The sequence below is a fragment of the Onychostoma macrolepis genome, chromosome 05, assembly GCF_012432095.1.
Source record: "Onychostoma macrolepis isolate SWU-2019 chromosome 05, ASM1243209v1, whole genome shotgun sequence".
Lineage (NCBI taxonomy): Eukaryota > Metazoa > Chordata > Actinopteri > Cypriniformes > Cyprinidae > Onychostoma > Onychostoma macrolepis.
This window is the reverse complement of record NC_081159.1, coordinates 22,940,870-22,965,042: the sequence shown is the minus strand read 5'-3', so window position 1 is coordinate 22,965,042 and position 24,173 is coordinate 22,940,870. Positions and strand designations below refer to the sequence as shown.

General features: G+C 36.3%; 2 protein-coding genes across 2 annotated transcripts; one reads left to right on the top strand and one right to left on the bottom strand.

Moving 5' to 3' along the window:
- Window positions 1-1,207: 1,207 nt before the first annotated feature.
- On the top strand, window positions 1,208-8,640 carry zfand5a (zinc finger, AN1-type domain 5a). Its single transcript, XM_058777258.1, has 6 exons — window positions 1,208-1,370; window positions 3,865-4,023; window positions 4,411-4,510; window positions 4,631-4,734; window positions 7,005-7,136; window positions 7,218-8,640. Exons 2-6 carry the CDS (start codon window positions 3,867-3,869, stop codon window positions 7,364-7,366), a joined length of 642 nt encoding a protein of 213 aa, XP_058633241.1. The 5' UTR covers window positions 1,208-1,370; window positions 3,865-3,866; the 3' UTR covers window positions 7,367-8,640.
- Window positions 8,641-14,176: 5,536 nt separating this feature from the next.
- Window positions 14,177-22,571, bottom strand: gda (guanine deaminase). Its single transcript, XM_058775675.1, has 14 exons — window positions 22,336-22,571; window positions 22,051-22,139; window positions 21,633-21,804; window positions 21,386-21,473; window positions 20,901-21,006; window positions 20,712-20,739; window positions 20,462-20,569; window positions 19,890-19,997; window positions 18,534-18,631; window positions 18,364-18,431; window positions 15,080-15,226; window positions 14,861-14,979; window positions 14,618-14,645; window positions 14,177-14,526 (listed from the first exon to the last, which is right to left on the bottom strand). Exons 1-14 carry the CDS (start codon window positions 22,459-22,461, stop codon window positions 14,459-14,461), a joined length of 1,353 nt encoding a protein of 450 aa, XP_058631658.1. The 5' UTR covers window positions 22,462-22,571; the 3' UTR covers window positions 14,177-14,458.
- Window positions 22,572-24,173: the final 1,602 nt, after the last annotated feature.

Below are 24,173 nucleotides of genomic sequence, written 5' to 3'. Positions count from 1 at the left end.
AAGGATAAATGTAAGGAAGGAAATCCACCTTACTATACACCACAGTCCTGTTTTAATTATATAATATCTATTTGTCAACCATATTTTAAGAACGATGAAAAAAAATGCATCCATTTCCAAAAAGCAAGAATGGTATCCAAATCACATGCAAAACTACTTCTTGACTTAACTGATCCATAAAGAGCAGATGTATGAATATAAGGAAAACATATTATTACATACACACAAAATGGATATTTGAAAGCTTCATGCATAATGTAAATGCAATGAAGTTCTGTATGCTCAAGAATGCATGCAGATAAGGCAATATCTTTTGCACACATTACCTTTGGTCTGAATAGGGTGACCTGCTGTTATCTATGCATTGTAATAAAAATGCAAAAATCACATGGTGCTTGTTTGCCTTGATCTCACGTTTGACATGGGCTGGGATCTCTACTTAAGCAATGACACACCAAAAACATCAGATTATAGGTAAAACATGCAATAACTTGCCATTCTCTTGTACAGCATGTTTGCACACACAACACATGCATGCAAACAGCACAAACTCTTCTTCTCAGAAACAACCAGGCGGCTTCTGCCTTTGCTTGTGCGAAGCCACCCTCACGAAACACTGAGTTGGGTTACACTACTGAAAGGAATCTCTCTCACACCAGCTCACAGCTCATGTGAGAGTTTGCTGACTGACACTAAGTAATGCATATAGTGTAAAAACACATGAGAGCTGTCAACATTTATGGGCACAAAGGTGAGAAAAGGAATGAACTTCTTGGAAATATCTCAAGAATTCTTCAGTGGACAATGTACACAAGACGTCTGTTCCGCGTAAGCCTCAAAATTTGTTGTTGAACATATTTAACTATTATCAACATTTATATTTTCCTATTTACAACCTCAATTTCATACTATTATTTCTGCAACTGGAATTCCTATGTAAAAGCATTTTTGAAAGTACCTACCTATCGATATAACACAATAAATACCTACTAAATGTTCAAGATCACATTTTATGAGCCTGTTGACTTTGTTGTTGTCTTCAGGCTTGTGGGAGACTTTCATCAGGAAGGTATGATGTCGTCATCAGTGTAGGTGGCAAACCCTAAAGTGGATTGTGCCCCTCTTTGACTACCACGCCCCGCCCACGAGCGTCGAATGACCAATGAATGCCTGGCTATCCGCGATGACGCTATCAGTCACTCCCCTTTACTAAAGAAGGAAACAAACAGTGAAAGAAGAGAGAGCTCAGGAGAGGACGAGAGAGGAATTTACTTATTTACATCACCGACAAAGCCTCGGGAGGAAGACAAACTCCTTTTCGAAGAGTTCCTGTTCATTAACCGACCGATTAGGTTTTAAAAGCATTCAAGGTAAGCGCTAAAACCTTTGTATGAATTTTATTTAGGCGATAATCGCGAAGGTTTGACGATGTGATCGCGGAAAGACTGGCTGACCCCGAAAAAGGGAGCGATTACCGATTACCGATTCAGGACGTGTAGCACACCGGGTTAAACTGCTAGCTCGGATCTATAAAATAAAGAGTTATTCGAGGTATCGAGCTTTTTTTGATCGACGGGTGGGTCCCTAAAAAACAAAGTGTCCCAAGTTGTCAGCAGCACCTTCGTGAACATCACAAGCCCAAGAACGTGACTCGCCTGGCCACAAAAAACAAACACGGACAGTCGCCAACTTTTCTTCACCTTGTACATACAATTATAAATCGATTTGCGATGTCTGTTCTTAATTGATTTTTATTTATTTATTTCTCAGTAATGGCTTTTGAAACAGATACACAACCCAACGGATTATCTTCATTGTGCTGTGGCTTGTTTATTGTTCGACCGTGCCCGCATAAATTCAAGGAAATCTCTTTTGGTTGTTCTCGTTTTTGTGCTGTATGGTACTAGTTACTCAGACAAACAGCTGGCTAAGCCAGTTAGCTTTTTGTTTTAGGCTTGTTCAAAGGACAGATTGTCTGTCTAGGGAGGAAATCCTGGAGCAAAAGGACAAAGAAGGAAGATTAAACAAAGCCAGTGCTGCTCTGTAGTCGCGATGTGTGCCTTTGGATGTGTCATGATATTTTACGTCTTGCTATTTTTGGATTTTACTCGCCATTCTGGTTCATTCTGTTCTGTCAGATCCACCCAGTTATTCGTCTGTGAGATTCGACAGAAGTAAGCTGACTACGTTACCTAGATAGCCACGCGTTTATGAAGCTGTCTAGATAGCAAGCTCGACAGGTTTTGAGACACAGCCACTCTTTTACATCCCGAACACGACTGTCCCGTCATGTAGACGGATAAATGACCTGTAATTCTCGGTTGAGTGGTAGTTTGAAGTTAAATTAACCGCCAGCATCGACTAGCACTAGTTTTGGTATTGATCCGTGGTGTCTGTCAGCTGGTGCTGATGCCTTGACTCGCATGGTTGAACACGTGAACAGCTTTTGTGCTGCTTTTGCTTAAAATGACAGATTAGAGATGTAGGTTTAATGTCTCACCTTTATTGCCTCCTGAAATTGCATATCACGCTTGACACCCACTCGTTTGGTTAGTCATGGTTAGGTGGGAGAGCTTGTGTCGTGCTGTTTAATGTGTAGACTTTATTTACAGATACAGACAGACGGATTAGAAGCGAGTTCGGTTTGGATGTGGTTAGGAATAGAAACAGCAGAACTCGCTGTTAGTCCGGTCAGTCAGTTGACTTCTGTAATTACTCTTTCTTGATGAGGGTGGCTGAGGAGCTTGTGTCTTATTTTTGGCTGAGATAAAACAAGGTATTTTAATTATAGCGGAGTTTCCGATGTATCCACGCTTAGATAAAAACAGTTTTCTAGAAAAAGCTTTTTTATTCTACATGGAGCGGGTCTCCTTCATGGATGCCGCCATATTGAGGTCACATGACTATACAGCGTAATTACTAATAGTAGTATGTCATTTGTTTTTAAAGTACCCCTATTATGGGTAATGAAACGTTCATATTTTGGTTTTGGGAGTCCCCAACAACAGGTTGACATGCAAGGTCAAAAAACACTTTCATTGTCTTATAATATGCATTTATTTTTACCTTATTTGCTCAAGGACTCCCAAACGATAACGATTCATTTTTCCAAACCCCTCATTTGTGTGACGCTGATATACAGTGATTGGTCTTATTTTCATTTCATCATGCCTGATAAAGTAGTGTTTGTGAGCAGTGCTGCTTTGTGTACAATGTTACCGGGGAAACCACTATTTTTACCACTCCAAAAGCCTATATTTGCATTTTCATTCAGACCAATATGCTATTGGTTAATATGCAATATGCTAATGTTTCATGTTGACGTCAACATGAAACGCTTGGGATTCATTTTAAAAACGACTCGTTTCAATGATTCAGAGTCGACTCTTTCGTTTGAGAGACAATAACTTTAAACACAGAGCACTTTCAAATTTAAAACTTTGCAGGATGTTTTCATTCACTTAGAGATGTGTTACACAGTTAATTTTTTTTAAAATGTTTGTACTTTAAAGCACCGGCTAATTGTGCTATATACCAAAGATAAACATAAACATACATCTAAACAAAATGGGCTATCTAAAGAATATAATAATTAACACATACATACTAGGAATAGCTCAATACTGCTTTTCATGTCCGATACTGATACTGCAGCCTTGAGTATCTGTCCACAACAGTGCCAATCTGATACCAATAGCTTAGAATATCCATACCTCATTACTACTATACCTCTACACTACTGAGTGCACCTTTAAAACAATGATGTCCTCTACTCATTGCATGTGCATGTAAGCCAAACACAATGCTGTCATTGTTAACATGACCACTCTTATTCTGTCTCTGTTTTCTTTTGTGATATATTAGCAATGGCCCAAGAGACAAACCAGAGTCCTGTGCCTATACTGTGTACCACAGGCTGTGGTTTCTATGGCAACCCCAGGACCAATGGCATGTGCTCGGTGTGCTATAAGGAGCACCTGAACAGACAGCAAAGCAGTGATCGTAGTCCCATGAGCCCCCTGGGTAAGTCACACTGAAACATTAACCTGTTTCTCTAACCTTCTAGATAGAGCTCTCTATGGTTACAGACCACACAAACAATGTAGTTATACTATGGTATAAGGGCTCTCATTCATTGTACCTCCTGGAGACGGTGATATTATAGTTGCTACAGCAATAACAGACCATGGTTACTGCTTGTAAAGCATTTCTGGCACATCAGCACCCAGTGATAGCATGTTATTCTGAGCTGTTTTAGAACCTAATCCTTTTCTTGGTCAGTTGGGTCTTCCCTGAGAAATTGAAAATGATAAGCTGCACTTGTTTTGTGTCACAGGCCTTTTGTATAGTGTAGCACAGCTGCACCTGTGCACTGTTTGTGATTTGTGTCTTTGTGTTCTGTTGGACCAGCTGGCAGCCCCTCAGCAGAGGCCTCCGCCATACAGAGACTAGAAGCCAGCATAAACAAAGCAGAGCTTTCACCTGCACCCAGCACAGATACCATGAGAGAGTAAGTACTTCACATGTGTGTTTGTTGTTAAACTTGGGAAAGAATGCATTTTATGTTCAGCTGCTTGACGTTTGAATGATCTCCTGTGTTTCAAGAAACCCCACCTGTTTGTTTTTGCAGAAGTTTTCCTTCCACCTCCTTACCAGTCACACAACAGATGACAGAAATGAGCATTTCTAGAGAGGAAAAGGCCCTGTCTCCTAAAGCGGAGTCTGCCGAACCAGGTAATTGGAATGAAATGTGATCAAATAAATATTAAAGTAGACACACAAAGCTACTTGTTTAGTCTAACACAGAATGTTTCAAACTATTTCATGTCAAGGACCATCAAACATGATGATCCCCTCAACCTCTCAAATATAAAGGCAGATATCTATCTATATATATATGTATGTATGTACTTTTATGTATAAAGATGATTTGTGGAAAAATGGCAATGACAACTAAATTAAATAATCTTTTCCAAAATTATTAATTAAATTATAAAAAGCGACAACAAAGCAACTTAAAATATTATCTGGAAAATATTGACTTTTTATAACGTTTCATCTAAGATTTACATTTAGATGTATTTTTAATATTTTCTCACAAAACTACATTTAGCTTCTTACTGTTTAAAATTAATGTTGTCAGTTAAATAAAATAATTGTAATTGATTTCTCACCAGTCTCTAGAATGCAGAATTAAACAGTAAACTTATTAAACTTGGTGAATAATCATTAAACATATTTCGTTATCATCTAAAGTGTGCAAAAACAATAATTTTGTTAAACCAGGGTTTCCGCGGGGTCTTAAAAAGTCTTAAATTGTACAAGAAAGTCTTAATTATGATTTCATGATTTTAAATTTGGGAACAGAAAGACCAGAATTGCGATATGGCTTAATGTGACAATTAAACTTCAAAAGGCTATGATTTCATTAAATAAACACGAGTGCTGCACGTTCAAAGTCTGGTACTGTGCTGCGTTACCGGGGAAACAGTTATGTTTCTACCAAACGCTCCACCTGCAGGCAGAGAATGAATGAGAATTTTCAATAAAACTGTTGTTTTGTTCAGAGTTAAGACAAATGCAAAAATCGACCCATCTTTTTACCCTGCAAACACGCAGAGCTTTAAATGTGAACTGGTGGATCGATAAGAAGACAATGCATTATAAAAATCTAAACAGTAGGGGTGTGCGATATGTATGGTCTGCGATAATATCGTAATTGTTGTTTTAACGATTGATATTATCGAGTATATCGCGAAAAGCAAACAAAACACACCTACAGAGTGCGCGCATAAGTCTAGTAGGTTAGACTAGTGCGCGTGCACATTTATAGTGTGTTCTTTCACTGCATGAATCAGTCTGTTAAAATGTATTTAGAATTATCACATAATTCAAGATATGGGGCAGAAAATGTATATATTTATATCAAACTGATCACACAGAATAAGAAGAATATCAAAAAATTCAGGAGTCAGCTGTCCACGGTAGTCCTTAAGATATCAGCACAATAACACAGTCAGCAAAATATTGTCTAATTATCGTAATCGATAAAATCCCAGAAAATTATAGAGATATTATTTTGTCAATATCGCGCACCCCTAATTTGTTATTTAATTGATATAATTTATTGATAATAATTGTTTAAATTTAACATAATCATTAATACTTTTGACTCATACATTTTCTTAAATGGATTAAAGGCTGAAATGTAAAGTTTATCATTTTCTAAAACGTTTTGTTTTGTGAAAACTTGTATCTGAACTGTAAATGATGCTTTTTACAGTTTGATATGGTACTATAGACATTGCCCTTCCCCCGCTCATATGGTATGAATTTTAAATATTCACATAAAGTCTTAAATTTGAGAAAATTAAATTAAATCCTGCAGAAACCCTGTAAACAAACAAACAACCAATATTTGTGCGCAATTTTGCTGCTTGATTGCTGGGGGGATTTTATAATGTGTATGATGGAATCTTTCAAAAATGCCTGTCAAATGTCAATAAACCAAAACTGTGCTGTCTAAAATATATATTCAAATGTCTGCAGCTACAGCAGTGCGCAAGATGATGAGCAAGATGACGTGCAAGATGAAAGCAAGATCTGTTTTATTACTTATTATCATTGTTCAAGTATGCCAGGAATGTTTATTTAAACACTGTCAAGTTTGTGGTAGTTGGGCCTTCAGACATTAAGCTCTGTTTTCTCAGTTCTTCTTTGTACTAAAATGGACTTTACTGCAAACAGAGCAGTCTTTGGGCCTGCTCCAGTTTTAGTGTGAGCTGTTTACTGATGACAGTCATAAGTTCATGCAGTGCTAAGAACTTCGTTCTGACAGAAACTGGGACTTTGGGGTTTGTGGCAAGAGCCTATTTTAGGGTACAGTCCTATAAAATTGCGACTATACTCAGAAATCGGTCTCGGACTGCTTTCAGAATCCACCCATGCCACATTGCAACGGTTTCATTTCTAACATTCTTTTTCTCTCTCCATTCTTCCCACAGTCATAACACAGCCCACCTCCTCCTACTCCCCCATCCCTGTGGCTCAGGGCAGCGATGAGGGCAAGAGCCCAGATTCCTCCAAACCTAAGAAAAATAGATGTTTTACCTGCCGTAAAAGGGTTGGCCTAACAGGTGTGAGACTCATTGATCGGTCATTCTGATATTGGTGTGATATCTGTGATCGGAGGCCTTACGTCTTCTTTGGTTTTACAGGTTTTGACTGTCGATGTGGTAATCTGTTCTGTGGAATTCACCGGTACTCAGACAAGCACAACTGCACGTACGACTACAAGGCGGAAGCTGCTGCTAAGATCCGTAAGGAGAATCCCGTAGTGGTGGCCGATAAGATCCAGAGAATATAAGCTTTACCCTCTTTCTCCGAGAACACTGGTGGATAAAATGGATGACTTGAAAAACGGACTTGTGTTTTTCTATCACCTTAAGAAGAAAACGAGAGAACTGTACCGTCTGAGGCTCATGCATGAACGATCTTGACCGATTTTGGTTTTCTAATAGGTATTAATTTCTTTCCGTTTTGTTTCCTCTCCTCTCTGTGGTGTTTTATGCTAGGTATTCTTGCATATTCTTTCGTTTCCTAAAGCATAGGACACCTTTCAGGAAATTTGAGCTTTTTATTATTGTTTCTTGATTTGCCTGTTCCCGCCCTCAAGCAATGGGAGTGGCAGATACTCTGTGCCAAAACGTGGCCGTGTAGTTTCTGAGTAAGTAGTGTTCAGCCTTTGACTTATGACTCTGGATATTTAAGAGGTGTGTCAAAGCTCTACCTGATGATGTGTGCAGCATGTATTGATCTGTTAAACTGCAGTTTGTCATTACAGTCTGTTCTAGCAAATCAGTTGGAATGTGAGACCGCCCAGTCGTTAATACCATTTATTTAGCATTATTTTAGAATGTGAACTTGCTACTGTGACATCATGTTTTTGAATGAAAGGTTGAGATTCTTCAGAAGTCTTTATTTTTAATTTTAATTTTATATATTTTTTTTCCCCTTTCGTCTGCTCTAGACAACTCTTTTCCCACATTCTAGAACCAATAACCTTCATTCTGCATTTTAGAGTGTCAGACGTCTGGGAGTTTTATTTTTGTTAATTACGTGTGACTTTTTGATTAGACTGTAAGGTGGTACAGTCCGTTTCCGTGTGAGCGTATTTGTGCGCACGGGGGAAATTTGCGCACAAGACCTTCTTCCTGTTGTCGAAGCGAGATGAGCTAACTATTTAGACGGCGCGTTCATAACACCGCAATAGTATACGCATAAAGTCAGACCTGAGTCTGTGAAACATTGTTGTTCTTGTTTGTTTTAAAATGTCAATGTCCTAAAATGCACCTACAATGCACCTGTCATTTTTGTGTGTATGCATATGTTAATGTAAGCGAGTCCGAGTGCATGTATTGTGTATATAAACGTCTTTTCTTCTGTAGGGAGAGAGGTTTCCTTAAAAAAAGATGTATCTGTTGAGAGTATGTTTCTGTTTTAAATTTCAGCCTTTAGTTATATGCAAATTTGTATGGAAAAAACACCTTACTGTTCATATTTATGTATTGCATTTAATCCTTTTACCTGGCATTAAAGAAAAAAAGTATTGTAAATAAAAATATACAGAGAGAAAATATATAGTCATGTTGTTCTGTTGTTATTTTGGGGGAAATTGCAGAACATCGTACAGATAATGGTTTTTAAGTGAGTAGTTACCAGGTGTTTTTATACCTTAATAACACGCAGCAGAAGACCCAAATTGTAGATTCCCTGACAGCTGAATAATTTTTCAGAGGGTGCTTGTTTTGCACACCTGTCCCGCCTGCTGACGCAAAAGACATCCTGTTTTCACGACAGCTGTCCTGACAACCTTTAGCACTTCTTGTACTCGCAACCAAAGCAGATTTGACAATCCTGCCTGACCTAGTAACAGCTGGAGAGGTGTGTGTCACCCTCTAAGGAATGACAACAGCTGGTGTCACCCTCAATCAAACACACACACACGGGATATTCACATATACTTTTCCTGTCTTGTCTTCAAAGTGCATTTCTGTCCCTTTTCTCTGTCTGAATCTTTTCGTATCATCGTCCAGTCATTTGGTGTTATTGTCATACTCATGACTAGTCAGCGTCTGTGGCTCAGGCTCGCTCTCTGTATTTGTACAGAGGGGGCTGGGCGTTAAGCCCGTCTGGGTGGATGACATCACAGTGACAGGTGGTGACAGATGTTGAGGGCAGATGCCTACGCCACAGTGTGTAGACATGCGTCAGGGGGAGTGGCAACCAAGGATACAAAGAGATATACTGAGGCATATTTGAACAGGAAAACAGTGTGGCTTTAGAACTTTGTATCACGAGTAAAAGTAAACGACCTGGGACTGAATTAAAGGCAGTACATAGGACTTGTTCAGCGGGGGAGCAGATGGGTCCTCACACAGAGTTCCGCGTGTTCTTCCCACGTTAATCCTTGTGCCAGTCAGAGGCTGTAATTGGCTTCTCAGTCGTGAGTTTGACTGAGGAGAAGAGGGCAAGGCTCAGAACCATGAGACAGAGCTTAATAAAGAAAGAGTTTGGTATTAAAGCAATTATGGAGCAAAATCTTGAGAGGGAGGTGAGAATAAAAGGGAAGGAAATGTACTTATTTTTATTTATTTATTCATAAAAGTATTTATTTTTCAGAATTTTGATAACTCTTTTTTTTAAAGTAGTTTTTAATTCATTTAAATCAGATTTGACTAAACTGGGGTGTGTTGAAAAGTTTTAAACTGACAAATTATCAAAAATAAAAAAATTAAACAATTAAAAAATTTGTTTACCGCTATGTCATGTGACCATTAACTGATATCAGAAGTTAAATTATGGGAATATTAACTTAAAATCTCTGTACTTCAAGAAAACATTTTAGTCTAAAAGGAGTTCGTAAGACAAAAAAAATCCAATTTAAATGGTCCTGTAAATGACAAGTTTATTAAGGAATATTAAGGAATAAAAATATAACAAATGTTACAAAACTAGTCATCAACAATTCTAAATAAATGGAAAAGGGATATTGATGGCTAGTAAAAAAATGTTCACTGCTAAAAGTGATTTTCTTACTCAGTTTTTCTTTTTCTTATTTCAGTACATTCAGTACACTCTAAAAAAAAAATGGTGCTATATAGCACTAAAAGTGCTTCTTGGCTCGTAATCATAGGGGAACCACTTTTGGTGCTATACAGCACCTTTGTCAAATGGTGCTATGTAGAAGCATAAGAGGTGCCATACTGCATTGTATTTCTTCAACAAAAATGGTGTTAAACAGCACCAACAGTGGTTCTTTGGCTCATAAAGAACATTTAAAGGTGCTTAACAGGTTCTTTGTACGGCAGTGGTGCTATATAGCACCTTAATCACCCCAAAGAACCGCTGAAGAACCATACAGGTGCTTAACAGGTTCTGTATATGGTAGCGGTGCTATATAGAACCGCTGAAGAACCACTGAAGCACCAAGATTGGTTCCCCTATGATTACGAGCCAAAGAACCACTTTTAGTGCTATATAGCACCATTTTTTTAGAGTGTATATCTAAATATTCTTAAATCAAGAAAGGAAAAAGAAAAAATGACATAAATCTTGTTTTCTGAAAGAAAGAAAAAGTATCAAAATTAACTGTTTATATTTAAAATAATAAGAAAAAATAATCTGCCAATGAGGTAAGAAAAACTAATTTGTTTTCCATTTGAAATAAGTTTAAGCCTTCTTATCCCACTGGCTTATGTTTTCTTGTTTCAAGCTTAACATCATGAAATGCTAAATGTGTAATTTCTGCTTAAATTTCATCTTGAATTTCTCCAACAGAACAGATGAGAATTTTAAGGTAGCAGACTTATCTTTTCAGTTTTAGTGAGTTTTTTTTTTTTTTTTACTGTGTACAATGAACTAGAGGAGAATGGCTGGCCTGTCACAAAACCTAACCAGATTATGACAGATGCAGTGAACTAGGGCAGTGAGTTCCGCCCGTGATCTCACACAATCTCTCTCAAACTAACACTACCACGCACAAGTGAACACTCTAATCCGACACCATTCTCAGTTCATAGGAAACTCCAAACTTATGTTCTCCTTTTCTTAACTTTACCAGAACGTTCCCGTGCTGTTGTGAACACAGCTTTTGTTCCTTGAGGCGTAGTCAGGAACGAAGATGCTAATCACTTAACTGTACAGAGTAAAACCAGCCTTTAACTTGTGAGTCTGGGTGTGGCTCTCAAAGCTGCTTGTGTTCCTCAGGGTAGATCACACAGGAAGTTCATTCAGCCAGACAGTCAGATTACACGAAGAGAGGGGATTATGACAGATATGGGAACCTGTTTGACTCACTGAATTTTACACAACCAGCTTCATACACAATATTAAACTATTATGACTAAAAGTCTGTTCTTTATGCCATTTCAGTAAAGTTGTTATCAAAATTATTATATATGTCTGTCACAACTAATTAATGTACCTTGTGTGGTCTAGCGAGGAAACTCCCAGCCAGACAGAGCCAGCTCTGACTGATTCAGCATTTTTCAGAGAGAGAGGCGGCAGGAAGGGGGCGGGGCTTTAGATGGGCACTGTGACGTCACTGCATATGACACAAGCTCGCCTCATTCTCCATTCACATGCTCCCACCGCGTCTGCTCGCGAAGCCCCTCCCACTCACATGCGCTTTACTCATGCCTCCGTCTCATTCTCTGTCTCTCTCCCATCTGTGTGCCTCTTTGTCTTTCAGTCCCATGTTTATACACTCTCCCTCACTTCTGCTTCTCTCTCGCTCTGAGACACTTACTTTATGCTTTTTGCTAGATGTCTGTGGTTCAAGCCCTTGGGTTAGAACGCCAAAGCTGACGGTTCATTTCATTTGCTAACATTTTATATTTAAAGGGATATTTCATCCCCAAAATAAACATTTGCTGAAAATTTACTGCTCACCCTCAGGCCATCCGTGGATGTACATTTTGTAGAGTTTGTTTTTTCATCAGAAAAGATTGAGCATTAAATCACTTGCTCGCCGATGGATCCTCTGCAGTGAATGGGTGCCATCAGAATAAGAGCTGATAAAAGCATGACAATAATCCACAAGCAATCTTCATGGCTCCAGTCCACAAATTAACATCTTGTGAAGTGAAAGGCTTCATGTTTGTAAAATAACAAAACCATCAGTCAGATGTTTTTAATTTCAAGCCATTGCTTCCAGCTAAAATAACGTTCCATGATAGCCTGCATAATGCTTTCACAAGTGAAAAGTCATCTTGTTTGAATCCGGAGACAAATATACACAGATACAAGCATCATTTCTAAGTGCAAAGAAGTCCAAAACATTTCTATATATCAAATATGTCAGTGGATTTTGATGTGAGAGGACAACAAGGCATGGATGTTTTCACTGGAGGAAGCTGTTTGGACTCTCAATCTGATGACATCCATTCTCTGCAGAGGGTCTATTGTTGAGTAAGTAATGTATTTCTCTAAATCTGTTTCGGTGAAGAAACAAAATCATTGCAGGTGAACTATTGCTTTAATAGGCTACTTAATATAATTCATGGAGTTATTATACCAAGAGTTAGCCTACTTCTTAAGAGGGGCATCTTCCCACCCATATATTAGCAAAGAATATGTGACCCTGGACCACAAAACCAGTCATTTTCTTTTCAATTGAGATTGCTGAATGAATCAAGCTTTCCATTGATATATGGTTTGTTATGATAGGACAATATTTGGCCGAGATACAACTAGCCTATTTGAAAATCTGTAATCTGAGGGTGCAAAAAAATCGAAATACTGAGAAAATCGTTTTAGCAATGCATATTACTAATCAAAATTAAGTTTTGATATATTTATGGTAGGAAATTTACAAAATATCTTCATGGAACATGATCTTTACTTAATATCCTATAATGATTTTTGCCATACAAGAAAAATCAATAATTTTGACCCATATTGCTATTGCTACAAATATACCCATAGCCTACTACTTATGACTGGTTTTGTGGTCTAGGGTCACATATCTCCCTTACATTTTCTTCTGTGAAAGCAGTTAAGTTTGTAAACATTTCTGTAAATGACATCTAAATATACACTAAAGATTCATCATGATGACGCAATCATTATGAGAGCAAGTTTTGCTTGCTGAGCAATGTGTTCATATATTATTTTTCCAAACACACAAGACAGGCCTGACTGACCGAGATTTCAGAACTGGAATGTTGACATTGTGGTGCAACAAACTTCAGCTGAAAAAGACACAAACTTGCATGGCATAAAATAATATTATGTATAAAAATGTTTCAGATCATTAAAAAACAACATAATTTACTATACTAACAGAAAATGATATAAAATATAAATCATGTTTACTGATATTTGAATATAAAATGTGACTCAAATATGAGCATACTGTGAAAAAAATGGTCAAATATGACTCATCCTCACTAAAGCACATCATATTTTTTTTCTTTGCTGATATCATTAGTGTGATTGAGACATCATCACTGTAAGGCAGTGTGGACTGGAGTTAGATCTGCGGTGTAAAACACAGTCTCTTAGCGCCTCCATGTGGTTATCGATCATTTTTGCCAATTAATCAGCAGATAAACAAACTTTTCTAAATTTTGTTAAAATGTTTATGAATAATGAAAAGTGCATATTTATTTATGTAATTTTACTGCAATTCATTTAACTAGCACTGTTGTGTGAAAAATCACTATTTTTGACTAGGCTATAACAATTACACAGTCTCTTAACTCCATGTTTAAAAATGATTGAATAATTAAAGGATGCTGTTTAAAATCATTTTAGATGTATAGCATGTCATACTGCAAGACACTGCTGTCACTGCTTGATATGATGACCACTCAGTTTCAGTTCAAATACATTCAGAACTCGTCTATCATTTATTCTAAGCACCGTACGTAGAGGGCATGAAGCAAATGTAATCAAGAGCTCTGTTCCTACTTGAGAACTGTCGTAAACAGTGAAAGGACAGGTGAGACAGACAGAAAAGAGCTTCTGATGAGAGCGTCACAAATACTTGTTTTGCAGTGTATTATCGTGAATCAATGATAATACAAGCAATCAAAAATAAATAAATAAATATACCTAAATAACATCAATTTTAAAAAGGGTGACAATAACATAAAGCATTTTTATTGTCGATTTGTCATTGATTAATATAAAATATATTCTGTCACATTTTTTTTTCATGATCAACACGAATAGTAAATAGAAGACAAAAATTTAATGAAATTGAAAATAAATCTATTTGAGCATTAGACAAATCTTTAAATCATGTGGTAAAATTTAAATAAACATTATTTCCTAAATAAAGACATTTAACAATATGTTAACTTAATAATATACGTCTATAACATCCTTTAAAAAAAAAAAAAAACTACACTGTAAAAAAAAAAAATTTCTGGTAAAAACAGCCAGAGAGTAATTATGTATCTGGAAATGGAACCACTTGTCTTCCAGCCACATAGACTTCAGTTATATTTCGATCATCACCTTTTCAGAACAAAAATTGATTTAGAGAAGACAAGAATATCTGAATTAAAGGGATACTTTAAGCCTTTCAACATTTTTTAAAGCAACTTACCTAAATTTAAAAACTTCTCCAAAATGACCTGTATGAAAAAAAACACACACATTAAATGGGGCATTCTTTATCATTTGTACACATTAAAGAATTTGTAATGTCTTTTGTATATTCATTGATATTTATTGTTTTTGCAACGAAACCTGTGTGTTTGCATATGACAACACACAAAAAAACATTTAACCAATTGATGTTGTTTTCTCAGTATGAGGGCAGAAAAGATCAGTAGGAGATCTGTCGAACCTTGGGGCCTTCACCAGGAAACAAATCGATCGGTCCATCAGGAATGCAAACATTCACTCGCAGGGCATCAAAGTCCTTGCCTACCACAAAGTTTCCGATCTGATCATCTAGTGAGAGGGCTGTAGGGAGTGTGGAGAACAACCAGGCAAGTTTATATAGTGTGCTGTGCTAGTAATAAATAACGTAAATAACATTTGACAATGAGAGCTGGAATCTTACCTTCGCTGCCTCCAAGTGTAGCCAATCTGAAAACCTCCTCAAAGCAAAGAGTCTTATGCTGAGGGTCCTGGATGGTCAGGGCTTTGGACGTGTCGAGAGTTCTTCTCATAGCATCTAGCATGGATGGAGAGTAGCCTCCTGCTACATCTACAGACGGCACAGACAAAACTATAAAATGCAGAATACTGGACCTGACATGAAACTGCCAACTGCCATGTATAGCTTATCTAAACGGTCCTTGGGGTCCAGCTGACCCCAAGGACCGTTTAGAAAAGTGTTCCCTTCATCTCAGGGGCATGAGACTCCGTGACTTTTCCTAAATGATCTATCTAAACACACACAAAAAATCTGGACTTGATTTGGTTGTTCTAAAGGTGTGTCAAATTTTTTTTTACCGTTTAAGGTCCTTGGGCTCAGATTGACCCCACATTGAAAATGAATGGGAAAAGTTAAATGTTTTACATTTTTATAAAGGCCTGGGCCCAGTTGCATAAAAGTTCTTAAGTAATCTGACTTAGGGGTATCCCTGAGCGGAAAAAATTCCCTGAGGTAAGGGATTTCTTTAAGAGCGTTGCAACAAACGTCTTAACTGTCACCCTTACCTAAGTGTTTATACTAAGCGTTTCGCGGTAGTTCCTGGCAACATACGGCAATGGGCGCCGCGGTTGCTATAGTTACTACATCTCACAATAAACACAGATATGTATATCTCTGACAATAAACAGAACATAGCGGAATACAAACCTAACCAACTAAAACACAAACAAATAAACTAGCGCTGCCCGTTTCTGTGCTGCTTTGTGTACAGTCGTTACCGAGGAAGCCGCTTTGTTTCTAAAGTGAAAGCTCTTCTGCTGACCAATGATGGAAATGTTAATGAATGTGAAAATGAACCCATGTTTTGATTCTGCAAACACGCAGAGTTGTAAATGTGAACAGGTGGATCGACAAGAAGATAATGCATTATAAAAATCTAAACAGTTAAGGCATACATTACATAGGCTAATAATTGATTAATAATAATTGTTTAAAGTAATATAATAATTGTTACAACTCATCCATTTTCTTAAAAAAATATATATATATTTTTTGTTTTGTTTTGTGAAAACATGTAAGTCATGCATTTTACAGTCATTTTACAGTTTAATATGTTACCATAGTTATTGCCCTACTATGCTTATATGATATTTTATTTGTGCAGGTCTTTAAAAATGTCTTAAGTCTTACAATTGATCTTAAAAATCTAAAAAATACTGAGAATAAGATGACTTAAGGGAGCTGTTTTGGTCCCTTAAATTTATCAAGGTGAAATAGTTACTAAGGACTTTGTAGCAACACTTAAGGGAACACTTAGATAATTAAGGGGAATACTTAATGATCCTTTAAGTTGACCCTTAGGATATTTCTTGCAACCCAAGTTTCTCTAAGGGTTCCCTTAACCTTATAACTAAGGGATTTCTTAGCTTAAAAGCTTTCATGCAACCGGGCCCTGGATCTAGAGCACAAATGCAAATTGGAACGAACATTCTATCTCATGCGCACACACACACACACACACACACACACACACACAAACACGCACGTGTGTGTGACTGCAGTAGAGTGCATTTTTATAGAAATTGGCATATAAAGTCAACAAATTTGGCATAAATCTGAAAATTTCCACTCATAAATGAAGGACTGGTACTAGAGCACAAATGCAACATTGAACAAGCATGTTCACTCACACACGTGTGACATAGGTGTCCAGGGCATTTTTTTTAGATTTTGGCAAAAAAAAAAAAAAAATTAATAAATGCACAGAACATAAATGCATAACATTGTGAAGGGGTAGACAAAACACACACACACACACACACAGAGAGAGAGAGAGAGAGAGAGACATTTCTGCAAATTTATGTAACATAATTTGCAAAAGCAGACAATTCAAAAGACATCAGACAACAACAACAAATTCTAACCTTTGACAAAAATATAGATTTTAAATATATTTTAGAATGTTTAAATATATATTCACAAAATATATATCATAAAGTTGCGAGGAGAAGTTGAAACATGAAGAAAAATTGACTTGAAACTGAACTGAAAATGACTGAGTCCCTACGGACCTCTGCTGGATATATGTGGTCATTGCACTTTCTTTCTTTAACTGTAATTCCTAAAGTTTTTCCTCTAACCTGCAGATGGCAGTATTCTATCCCTAACTCATATCTAAAAACCTTTTATATTTAATTTAGGTCATCATTTAAGTGATTTGTTCATAAAAAAAATATTTTTCATAAGCCAATTTATGGCGTAGTTGAATAATTGTGCAGTAAATAGGTAAAAAAAAACTATCAAATATCCACAAAAACAGCATAAATGTATAGTTGAGAAGTAAATAAAAAAAATGATATATAGTTTATCATATAAAAAATGTATATTTCCTTATGCAATCACTCTGTAAAAGGACCTTAAAGTCGGCATGAAATCAAAATTTACAATTCTTATTTTTTGATGGAATACTGTAGTGTTTATTATAAAGAATTCATCCGTGCACTTCACTATTTTATTTTTTTTTAATTCGTGTGCCCTCGTAATCTTTAATCAAAAACATTAACCTCCCCTCCCCCTCAAAATGACTTCTCTACTCTTCCGGTCACGAGTGATGGCGCAAGGGAGGAGCTAGTGATGTGAGGGTAAATGCTGGGATAAACTACAGGGGAAGAGCTGAAGCCGATGCTTCACTTTATAGCACTGACCCCAGTCATGAGGGAGTATGTTACCCTTAAACACTGAAAAGATATTAGGATAATACGACAACATTACTCTTAGGACATCGCAAACTAATTTGTTTCATGAATATGACTTAAACTGATGGAGGATGCGCTCATATTATCTCTCTCTCTCTCTCTCTTGGCATGTTTTGTGCTGTTGATCGTGGTCGTCATCCCTAATAACTAGCTCATTTATTCATGCTTGGGTGTCGGCGGTGAATCCAGTGGCGAGAAATCCCCCACCACTAACTGCAAACTGGCATTTCAGATCTGCCTCCATTTTGTTAGTAACACCCCAACTTCCAACGATCCAATCAATTCTCGAAGGACAAAATCAAGTCCCGCCCTCTCATTTCAGATGCCGTTTCACTCGGATATACGTCACAGTAGAGAAGAAAAGACAGTGGCAACTTCCGTTTCATGCCGACTTTAACGTAAACCCTACTCAAGGGACGATTAAGGGTTAAAGCTTTCGCTAAGAAAGAATTTCCCACTATAATGCAAAAAATGGCCTGGTAACAACCTTACCTGTCCCCAAACCCAATTTCACTTTGTGGTTCAAGACATTGCGCACATTTAGCATCCCACTGCAAATCCTGGGATGGTAAAAGAGACAATAAATGAATGAAATAACGTGTTAGAATATATTAAAGTGGTCTGAAAATGAATATTAATAGTAAAAGGCTTGAGATGCTTACGAAATATTACTGTTAGGACAGTGAGAGATTGCAGATCCTGTTTCAAGAAAGATCTCCAGTTCTTCATCAGTTAGGTGACAGCCATGGGCCATTACAGTCTGCAATAGTCAGTTTACATCATTTAATTCTAAACCAATTTCAATACTCAAATTTAAACTTTCATGAGATTCCGCAAATGTTTAATCTAACAACTGGAACAGTTTTAAAAGGTGCTTTGTAATCAAAATAAATTGTCCATTCTTTTCAGAATAGCAAAGAATTAATCATTCATTGAAGCCAGTTCACTGAAAATTATACTCAATTATCCAAAACCTAAAGCTGAAATATTCAGATTTGGTTAAAATCATCAAAGATTTTGTTCCACAAGTTTGCAACGACACTAGCGTGAGTAAATAATGAAAATGAGTAAATATTCACTTTTTTTGGTAAATTATTCCTTTAAATCATAGGTCTCTTAAATCAGAAATGGGATTTGCACTTGGTCCCAGATTAGTGAGGAAGAGTGCCATCTATTCAGATCAGGGAGTTTGTATGCTCAAACAAATGACAATGCACTCCAGTGTACTGAACTTTTGATCACAAACTCATATTGCAAAGCACATGATTCAGAACCTCTCAAGCAAGCCCTTTACATCCACAGGGCTAATGACAACAAACCAAAGTACTTAAAAAAATATGTGCAGTTTTATATGAATTAATTTGTATATATCTTTTTAAATAAACTCACAAAACTGTATATTGGCAAACAGCTGCATATTTTAAAGCTGCATTTTAAAGACTCGAAAACCGATTCTATGAGTTCCTCCATATTTATTTAATTTTAAGGGCAAAGGTGGTTTGAAATATTACTACACCTTTTAAAAAGAAGAAAATAAATGTACGTAACAGATGCATAGTACAATGTAAAAAAAAAAAAAGTTGAGCCAACTTAAAATTTTAAGGCAATCAGCTTCAGCAGATTTTTGAGTTCTCAACTTGTCGTTTTAAGTTTATACAACAAAAATTTGAGAATCTCACACAAAAATAAGTTGGAAAATTTTAAGTTGGCTCAACTTTTTATTTATTTATTTATTTTTACAGTTTAGCTTAAGGTAAAGCAGTTTTCCAATAACCACTGTATAGAAGACTGACATTTGTTTATGTCATGCATAGACTTCAGACTTTCACACTTGGACTCTGTTGCAACACAATTCAGAACATAAAATCTACAAAATTATACAATGAATCAGTAACAAAGGTATCTATGTAGAATAATATGTATATAAAGTAATATATTAGATAAAAGGATTTATTAAAAAATATATTTAATCAGATCTTTGATGTACAGTACAATGACAATCACTGAATACCACTCACCCTGTCTGTAAGCAGGTTGTGCTTGAGGTAAACATCAGTGTAGGATTTGCAGCCTGGGAACAATGTCTTGACAAGCTCCACTTCCTCTTTGTTCTCACTGATGTGACTCTATAGGTTTAATAATTGTAGAAAAACAGGGGTTAATCATTTTACTAAGTGTCTATTAGTGTTTATCTTATGATTTACAGCATCTTAACTGTTAATTATTCACAACTATTGAATTTAGAATATCAGTTTATAATATTTACAGCATTTATTTATAATGTTACAATTATAGTTTAGAATTAGTTCCTTTTATAAAGTAAAATTGCACAGAATCTCTATTATCAATGCTGATGGAGCGTGGAGTATACAAAGCTGAAGACACCCATCGTTCACTTCACTATTGCCTTTTACAAGAATTATAAACATAAGGCCATCTGTCAATCAAAAACTCTTAGTCATCATACCGTTTTTCAAGCTTCTACCATGTGAACAATACCGTCATCAACTTGAATGTTAATTGTATGTTCTTTAACCTTTGTAAATCACTGTTTATCGAGTAGATGTTAATGTGTGAAAGGAGGACAAACCTGAATGTGAAGCTTGTTGTTATTGGCGATCTCACCTAATTCACTGAGCAGTGAGGAGGAACAGGACGGAGCGAATCGAGGAGTGACCACAGGCTTAACATTTGGGTACTAAAACAATCAGATAACATATTTTTATTTTCATATTTCACAGCCTGAAATCATTTAGGCACAACTACTTACTGTAACACCGACTCTGACTAGACTTACATAATAAATCAATTAAATAAATGAGAACGAACCCGTTATTTACCTCCTTTTTGAGAAGCTCTTTGATGAAACTGCAAAAAAACAAAAACAGGAGGAAGCAGAATCATATCTTCAAGTTCACTGATCAGACTGGGGGTTAGATTTATAACCAAAATTCAGTCATTTTGTACATTGTACATGAGGTTACTAACACTATTGTGTCAGTACAGTCACACAGTCCTCCAAAACTCACCGATTGGTCTCCTCTTTACATTCACTTGGACTTTCTTTGTACTGTGGAACTGCAGAATTGCAGTCCATGCAAACTTTACCCACTAAAGCTCTTTGTCCAAACTTATCTAGTGGAAAAGAGGCAAATTACTGTATATCAAAATCTAAAAATCAATGATCAATAATTGATTTATTATCTTGTGTGTTAACGATACAGCAACATAGTGGACACAGGATTTTAAAGTAATATTAAAGTTGAGACAGTTATTACAACTTTACTTCACAGAATGATAGGTCACAGTGCACCTCTTCTTACATAATATGAAAAAGCAAACATAAATGCAGTTACTTAACAGACTGTCAGCAAAAAGAATTAAGACAAGATAGCAAAGCAAAGACAAATTCCAAAGGTTAGAGAAAGGATGTGTGTGCGTTTGCTACCACAGATACAGTCACATGGGAAATTCATTCAACGTGTGTGTGTATCCTTGGTTGCATGTGTTTTACCTGCAAGCTCTCCAAGCAGAAGAGAGGCATCAGTGTGTATTGTGGCAAAATAACAAGCAGTAGTGGTGCCGTTCTTTAAGGTTCTTCTCTACAATGCCAAACAGTCAACAAAAAGGTTCAAACGAAATTTGCAGCATGCATTCTATGTCCATATCAGTTCCATCAATGATTTACCTTACTTTAGAGTTATTCTTTATGTTTATTATAGTTTATTTAGACTTTATGTAATCTGTTTCAATGAGCTTACCACGACTTTAGTATAGACATTACTGGCAAAATCCAAGTCTTTATACTTGGCTTCCACAGGGAAAGTGTAAGTGTTGAGCCACTCCAGCAGAGGCAGGTCTAAGGCAGTTCCAGTATAGCTATACTGAGACGCATGGATGTGTGTATCAACCATTCCAGGCATAAGAAACTCACTGTGGAGCAAAAGCAAAATTAAGCAGTGGCACAGCAAAAAGGTGAGCGCAATGGAAAGATTTCAAGCTGGAACATGCTCATTATTGCACAATTTGATCACAAAGCTTGTTTACACAAAGATTCTTGCTCTATTTTGTTACCTGCTGAGTGGTTGTTCTGAATGCAAAAGTGACTCAAAGCACCCTTATGCAAGACTTATGTTAGACTATAGAATATATGCAATTCATTTAGACTGATGTACTTACTATCGTCCAAGCTGTTTTATGTCTGAAGTTACAAAGCCCCATATTTTTGAAAGACTGACCACATCTTGATCATTTTCAATAAATGCAATCTGCTCAAAAAGAAGAAAATCACCATTATGAAAAAAATAATAATAATACTTTGAGGTACATTACAAATAATTGGCAAATGGCATCATTTATTATATATATATAACTATAATACATTATGTGGTTAGGACATCTATCTTCGAAAGTAAATCAAAACGAGATGACATTAATTGTAATTAAGTAGACTATTAAACAAACCTTGCCCTCATCGTCGACTCCTAAGACACAGTTCTGCAGTATTTCCACCGCAGCTCGTGGTGTGGAGTGCACAAACGTTCCACTGAAGACGTGCGCAATGCGCGCGGCTGTGTCGTTCCGATTCATTATTGGCACAGATTTTCAAATGTCATTTCAAATGAATACTGTGAACTTTTATACACGATACGAGTCATTGCAGAATTCCTGGTAGGTGGATATTGTAATCCGGTAATCATTACAACAGCGCTAAGCGCGTCATAGCGTACATCCAATCAAACTCTCGTGCGTGTAATTGGTGATAGCACACCACCGCCTGTTTTCTTGATTTTGATGTATTAATTACTCGCTACTACAAATAATAGGCTAATAAAATAAATAAAACAACAACAACAACAACAATAATTACAAATAAGAAAATGTAAACGTTTTCTAGTGTATATTATTAGTTTAGTACACACTCTCATGGGGCGTGTGGTCATGGTGATGTTTGAGCAGTAGCAGATGTCCAACAAATCTTAAGATGGATAATGATGGGATAATGGAATACTGAATATATACAAGCAATAAGAACTCCTACATAGAACATATCCATCAGTTAAATATTTATGGCTATAATTAATGACAATCGTTATTAGATGAGATTCTAAAATTCATTGGGTTCTGGTGAAGTTATAGTTTTGTTTTTATTTTCTATTTGCGTTTATAACAAATAAATTGAACTGAAAGTATTTGTGAAATGTTTTGTTTAGTTCTGCTGTATTGTGTTTGTAGAGACTATGAAAAAGCACATGACAGCAACACGGATGAACAATAGTTACTTACCTTGGCTACTTCTTTGAAAGGTGCGAATTGCCCATGCAGTGTTTCATATTAGAACAATCTGTTGAGGTTTGCCAGATAAATAATTATTGTAAAGGACAGAACATTAAGTTTTTTTCACCCCTTGGTAAGCACACCAGCATCATTTCAACACAAAAATGATGTGGTCAAAATTGATGTTTTTTTTTTTTTTTTTTTTAAATAATAATAATAGTCATTTCATGGTCACTTCACTCTTTACATGGAAATTTGATTTAGAAATACCCACATTCTTGTGCAACACTTCAGTACACATGACAGGATTCACGCAATATTAGGACATTACAGTCTCACCTGACTCATTCAACAAACTTTACTACAACATAGACAAACACTACATATAGACAAAAATAAAATGTATTGTAATGAAACAGAACAAAATGGTTTGCATTGTCCACTGCACAGAAGAACTGCACTGAAATTAAGTTACACATAATTATATTTTGTATGCATATCGTTGAACTAAGTTAGTGAGTTCTGCCGTTGATAAGAGTAAAGGAAAGTTAAAATGCTATAACTGTATTCTATAAAGAAGCTGCAGCCATTTATTCCATATAAAGAATACAGCCATTGAAAGCATTTTCACAATAGCATTTGGACACAATAATTTTGATGTATGTGGTAAAGGAGATGGTAAAGCAGTCAGACATGTGATACAGTTCTCTCCTCTTACTTCATAACTGTGGCTAAATCTCATGACATAAATCCAGGATTAAAGTTACAGTTCCTCAAATCGTTCACAAAAGTTTATATTTGGTTTTTGTATTAGCAATCATGAATTAACTTTGCGTCACAGGTGGTTCAGATGCTGCACAAAAGCCAAAACAGACGATTCTTAAGTTCCTTAAACATCACGAGACATTTCCCTGAAAATCTTGAAATTGTTGGCTATGATATCATAGCATTACCTCTGCGATCACATGGTGATTTAACATGTGTTACTGAAGTCTTTTTTCATTTTTCAAAGTTATTCTAGATCT